The 5,602-nt window shown below is 52.1% G+C and overlaps 1 protein-coding gene across 1 annotated transcript; it reads left to right on the top strand.

Annotated features, from left to right (window-relative positions):
• The first annotated feature begins 1,170 nt into the window (after positions 1 to 1,170).
• Ndufb7 (NADH:ubiquinone oxidoreductase subunit B7) lies at positions 1,171 to 5,530 on the top strand. Its single transcript, XM_032887459.1, has 3 exons — positions 1,171 to 1,362; positions 5,010 to 5,178; positions 5,340 to 5,530. Exons 1-3 carry the CDS (start codon positions 1,251 to 1,253, stop codon positions 5,470 to 5,472), a joined length of 414 nt encoding a protein of 137 aa, XP_032743350.1. The 5' UTR covers positions 1,171 to 1,250; the 3' UTR covers positions 5,473 to 5,530.
• Positions 5,531 to 5,602: the final 72 nt, after the last annotated feature.

Raw genomic sequence — 5,602 nt, 5'->3', positions numbered from 1 at the left:
TTTCATCACAGCAATGGAAACCCTAAATACTACGTAAAACACGTGCTGGGCATGGAGGAGGAAAGACGAGAGATCCCTGGGGATTCCAGACCAGCCAGCCTGGGGGAGCTCTGAACAGAGAGGCTTCCCTGGTTGAGGACTTCACTTTAGTCTGAGTCAAATAAGCTGCCCTGGATGAGAGGAGAGAACAAGCCAAGGGAAGACACACCCTGACAGATACTTAGGAACAAGGATGAGAGCGGTTCCTTCACAAGCTCTGGGAAGATCCTGGACCAAAAACTTCCAAAACCAACAGGTTGGATCCACCCTCTCTGGTCAGGATTTGGCCCTAAGGGTGGACTTCAGTAAAGCATTCATTTACCATGTTCTAGCCCAGGATCACAAAGGTATTAATTTTAGAAGAACTACTGGGAGGAGGGCTCAGTCATTACTGTGTTTGCTTTACAAACATAAACAAATAAATTCAGTCCCCAAACCCCACGTAAGAAAAATCCTGGTGTGGTAACACATGCTTGTAATTCCAGAGCCACAGACAGGGTGCTCGGTTAAATCTCTCGGACCTCCTGGACAGCCGGCCTTGCCAATGGGAGACGGTGTCTCAAACAAGATGGACAGTGCCACAATAATGACCCCCCAAAATGACTTTGACCACCAAACAGACTCATACACACCTACACATGTGCATGCACACCGACAAACCTAAGGAAAGTGTTTGGAGGTTGGAGAGTTGAAAGTGGCAGTGTATATCCGTGGGAGAGCACTTATCTACCATGTGCTAGGCCTTGGGTGTCTATCCCAACGCCATTTATTATTATTATTATTATTATTATTATTATTATTATTATTATTATTATTATTATTTTAGAAGAAAGGAGGGGAAGGGGGAGGAACGTGGGAGATGGTTCAGTTTGTAAAATGCCTGCCATGCGATCATGCTAGTCAGTGTCCACAGTACCCATGTAAACAGCAGGCTTGGTGGCACACATTTGTAATCCTAGGACTGGGCAGAGCATAGGGAACGCCCCCTGCAGATCCCTGGCCTGCCTGGCTTTCTAGCCAACTGGCGTTCGCCGCAGCCGCCCTGTCTCCTCCACGCCACCAAGAGGTGCCAGCGGGCCAGGAAATCTTCCGCCGTTCGTCTCTATGACCCCCGCTGCGGGCTAGATGACCCGGAAGTCACTGAAGGGGCAGTGCTTCCAGGTGGGAGCGAGGTGACCCCGGCTGCTAAAGAAAGGTAGGGCAGAGTAGCCATGGGGGCGCACCTGACCCGGCGCTATCTGTGGGATGCCTCGGTGGAGCCTGACCCTGAGAAGATGCCCAGCTTCCCGCCGAACTACGGTCTTCCGGAGCGCAAGGAGCGAGGTGAGTTTGCGCAGGCGCGACCGCCGATCCCTCGGAACTCGGCTGCAGAGGGGTCGGGTCGCGAGGGCGCCTGAGATAAGGCTGGGACAGACAGCAGAGAACGGGGAAGACGAGACTGCCCCGGTGCACTTCGTCCTGGACACAGCGCGGAGCCTAGGGACATGTTCTTTGCATCTCCATACTGTGTCACTCGTATTTGGTTATGTACAATAATACAAGGTCGGCGGGGGGTGGGGCGGTCCTGCAGTGCACTTGTCCTGTCTAGTGTGATGGTGCTGGGGATGGAACCCAAGGCCTGTGTGTACTCGCACGGTTCTTGTTCTTCCCGTGTAGGAAAATCACAGGCTTACAGGCTTACAGAGTGACGGCTCTGGACAAAGTCCTAGTTTGGCACTTGAGATGCCCCAGGGTATCAGAGGACACTGGCACTGTCTTCAGGGAGCCCATTGAACAAAGCAGCGTTTCCAGGAAGATCTAGGAAGCAAATTTAAGAGTGTGGAAGCAAAGGCTAAAAGAGGCGGAAATGATGAGACCGATCATACTGGTTCCAAGGAAGGATAGAGCCCCGCTTGTAAGCAGGGGAGAGACAAATTTCTTGCTTTACCAAAAGGTTATAGTGTAGGCCAAAAGATGGCTCAGTCGCTACTGAACCTGCAGTCATTTGCATATTGGAAATACAGCACTCCCTGGCCCTCTCTCTTGCTTGGCTAAACCAGAACCTTGGTAAGACTCAGCGAGCCCTGCTGACTTGGTCTCCAAGTTGCTTTCTCACTGGACCCCTTCTTATTTTGGAGTCAGACTAGTCTCTAACTCGCAATCCTTCCCCTTTGGCCTGTGGAGCACAGAAATCACAGATCCAGTGTGCTCAGGGATGCTAGCTTGCATGTTACAGGCCCAGTGTGCTCACAGATGCTAGCCTGCATGTTCCTTCTGTAGTTCTTCGCTTCCTCTCCCTACATCTTAGACAAGCTCTTGTGAGAGAGCAGCAGCAGCTTCTGCTTCCACTCCCATGCATCTTCAAACTCCTTCCAAATGACTTGTCCCTAGCCTAGCAGAGTCCCCATTCCAGGTGAGCCCCCCTTATATACTCCATTCACCCTCTACAATGAAAGAACTCTGCTTCAGAACCTCTCCTCAGGCTCCTGTCTGTAGACGGACAGACTGCACCCCAACAGGGACATCATGGGTTCCTGGGATGCACAGATCCTGTCTCAGAAACAAGTATAAAAGCCCATCTGGCCTCACCTTCCCAACTAACCCTTCCCTGAAGGGCTTCTCTCAAAGCTCCCAACCCAGCCCAGCTCTGTTTGCCATTCCTCAGTTCTGTCTTGCTCACTTCCGTTTCACTGGGCGCTCTTACTGATTCCTCAGCTCCCTTGAAACTGAGGCCTGCTCTGTTCTGCCCTGGGGGCAGCTCACAACTGCCTGGTATACACAAGTGCTGTTCAGTTTATCTCCAAGGGAAGCCTTAACCTTGAACCTATGAATGACATTGCTGACTTGTTTTCATATAGTTTTGGGGCTTTATTAGTGGTGTGCGCGCACGAGTATGCATGTGTTGACCAGAAGTCTGCACTCAGAGTGTCTTCCTCAAGTCACTCCCCTTTTCTCTCCCAGGAACCACCACCACCCTCCGCTACCACCTTAATTTTTGAGACAGGGTTTCACTCTGTAGCATAGGCTGGCCAGCCTCTGAGTTATGAGATCACAGGAGTAAGCCAACAGGCCCAGCCTGGGTTTTATTTTCCTTTTGAGACAAGATCTTGTTGTGTAGCACAGGCTAGCCTCAAACTTAAAACCCTCTTACCTCAGCCTCCTGAGTGCCGAGATTGTTGGCTTGTACCCCTCTGCCTTCCATGTCTGCCTTGTACCCTTGAGTCTCAGCTCTGCCCGCCACTTAAGCCTACAGTCCTTACCTTCCTAGTCACTGTAAAGAACTGTCTACCTTGTACTTAGGTCAAAACCCAGGAGGCAGGAAAGGTGCCTGTTGCCTCAAGGCTTCAGCCCTGTTCAACCTGCAATGTTCTTGCCACAGGCATCTACCCGGCTCACCCCTTGCCTCTTCATGACCCTGTTTCCAGCACTTCTTAACCCTAGTTTTGGTTAGGTTTGGGTTTGGTTTGCCCTCTGCAGTCAGTAAGGCTACCAGCCACTCAATGACAGTGTTCAGTCTGCTTTGTGTCCCTCTGAAGATGGGGACCATCTATCCGCCTGGCTCCCTGCTACATTCCTGCAACTTAGCAGGCAGCAGTGTGCTGGAGGCTTGCCGCCCACCTCTTGTAAACTGGACATAAGAGGCCAGAGCCTGAGTTGCTAACCTGAGCTCTTGCTGAGCCTGCCTGTGAAGTGAGCCATGGGCCTGGAGTGCAAAGCCGAAGGACCGAGTTGGCCTCATCAGCATATTGGGGCAACAGCAGTCAGAAGTATGGTCAAGGCTGTAGGGAAGTAGGTGGGCTCAGGAGATCCAGGGAGAGTGCAACACAGGAGGCAGAGAAAGCCTATCTGGGTGACATGCAGCCCTGGTGAGTCACATCTGGACACCAGGACCTAAGACCATGTGAGAAAGGACAGTAGCCAAGAGAGGAAGGCCAGCAGATGGTTGGACATGCAGTACTAAAGTTTTCCCAAGGCCTCACACAAGTAACACTACAACCGGTTTCTGTATATTTTAAGGTTTTTTTTTTTTTTTTTTTTTTTTTTTTTTTAACTGTATAGACATTTGGACACAAGGGTTCAGGTACCAGGTAAGGCCAGAGAGGTCACTGGGTCACTGGAATGGGAGTTATAGGCAGTGGTTGTGAGCTGCCCAACCTGGGGGTTGGGAACCACTGAGCCATCTCTAGCCAACTTGTCTGGTTTTTCGAGACAGGGTTTCTGTGTAGTCCTTGTTGTCCTGTAGACCTGGCTGGCCTTGAACTCGGAGATCTGCCTCCTAAGTGCTGAGATCAAAGGTGTATACCACCACCATCTCTAATGAAATGTTTTAATGCACTGAAATAGGGTTAGGACTGAGGCCCAGATGGAGAGGTAGGCCTACAGACCCAGCAAGGCCAGATATGTGATTGGGAGCCACAGTGGGTCCAGGCTGGGGAGTTTCTATTCCTAACCACCTCCTGAAGGGTCAGGTTTGCCAGTGATGGGACATCCCAGCCCAGAGCTAGGTCATCCAGCCAAGGCTTACTTAACACCCACATGCTACATAGTGGCCTTATGTCAACATCAGACTTCATACAGTAACAGTTGCAAAGTCCTATAAGCTAGTGATGAACCTGTCTGAGTTTGTGTAAGCACGTGCTGTGCTGGTCCCACTGGCTTAGCTGACAGCCTGGCCCTCCATACTGGGACTGGCATCTCTGCTGTGGGGAGCCAAGGCTGAGAGGTCCCAGTACCCACTGAAGAGCTGAAATTCAGGTCCTGTGTGGCATAGGGGCTGGGGAAGGTGAGCTGGGCTTTCTGGAAGAAGGGATGTGAGGTCTTTGTTGCTATTTAGGACAAAGGGGACAAGGAGTCACCCTTCCTGTCAGGGTGAGGCCATAAACCCAGTGGGTTCTGCTAAGCCATACTCTGTGGCTTCTGTTTGCCATGTGCACACTGTGGGTCAGTGGATTGGGGCTGGCTGCAATGTTGAGCCTCACCACTCCCCACAGTGATGGTGGCCACACAGCAGGAGATGATGGATGCCCAGCTGACACTACAGCAACGTGACTACTGTGCGCACTACCTCATCCGGCTGCTGAAGTGCAAACGCGACAGCTTTCCCAACTTTGTGGCCTGCAAGCATGAGCAGCATGACTGGGACTACTGCGAGCACCAGGAGTGAGCCTACCCCGCCCCGCCCACACCCACACCCACAGGGCAGAGGGGCTGAGCCAGAATTCCTGGGGGAGGCTCACCCCTAGCAAGGGCTTCCTAGTGGCTGGGAATGGAACCAAGCCAGAGCCCGTGGCACTGAGACCCTCTGTGTGTTCTGCCCACAGCTACGTGAAGCGCATGAAGGAGTTTGAACGTGAGCGGCGACTGCTCCGAAGGAAGAAGCGGAGGGAACAGAGGGAGAAACGGGTAGCCCAAGGCCAGGGAGAAGGAGAGGTGGGCCCTGAGATGGCCCTGTAGGGATTGACCGCCAGCCTCTGGACCATCAGTAAAATAAAAGCTTTAGGTCACCTGCCTAGCCTTCGTCTGTGCTCCTTCAAGGATGGGAAGAAATGGTGTGGCCCCTGAACCCCTAAAGAACACAAAGCCA

The sequence above is a fragment of the Rattus rattus genome, chromosome 17, assembly GCF_011064425.1.
Source record: "Rattus rattus isolate New Zealand chromosome 17, Rrattus_CSIRO_v1, whole genome shotgun sequence".
NCBI classification, from domain to species: domain Eukaryota; kingdom Metazoa; phylum Chordata; class Mammalia; order Rodentia; family Muridae; genus Rattus; species Rattus rattus.
The sequence above is the reverse complement of the archived record's forward strand: the minus strand, read 5'-3'. Positions and strand labels throughout refer to the sequence as shown.

Bases quoted from the DNA above. Each gene is read 5' to 3' on its own strand.
- Ndufb7 (XM_032887459.1), top strand. From the start codon at position 1,251: ATGGGGGCGCACCTGACCCGGCGCTATCTGTGGGATGCCTCGGTGGAG. The intron at 1,363-5,009 runs GTGAGTTTGCGC...CACTCCCCACAG, and splicing joins TCCGGAGCGCAAGGAGCGAG to TGATGGTGGCCACACAGCAG. The intron at 5,179-5,339 runs GTGAGCCTACCC...TTCTGCCCACAG, and splicing joins GACTACTGCGAGCACCAGGA to CTACGTGAAGCGCATGAAGG.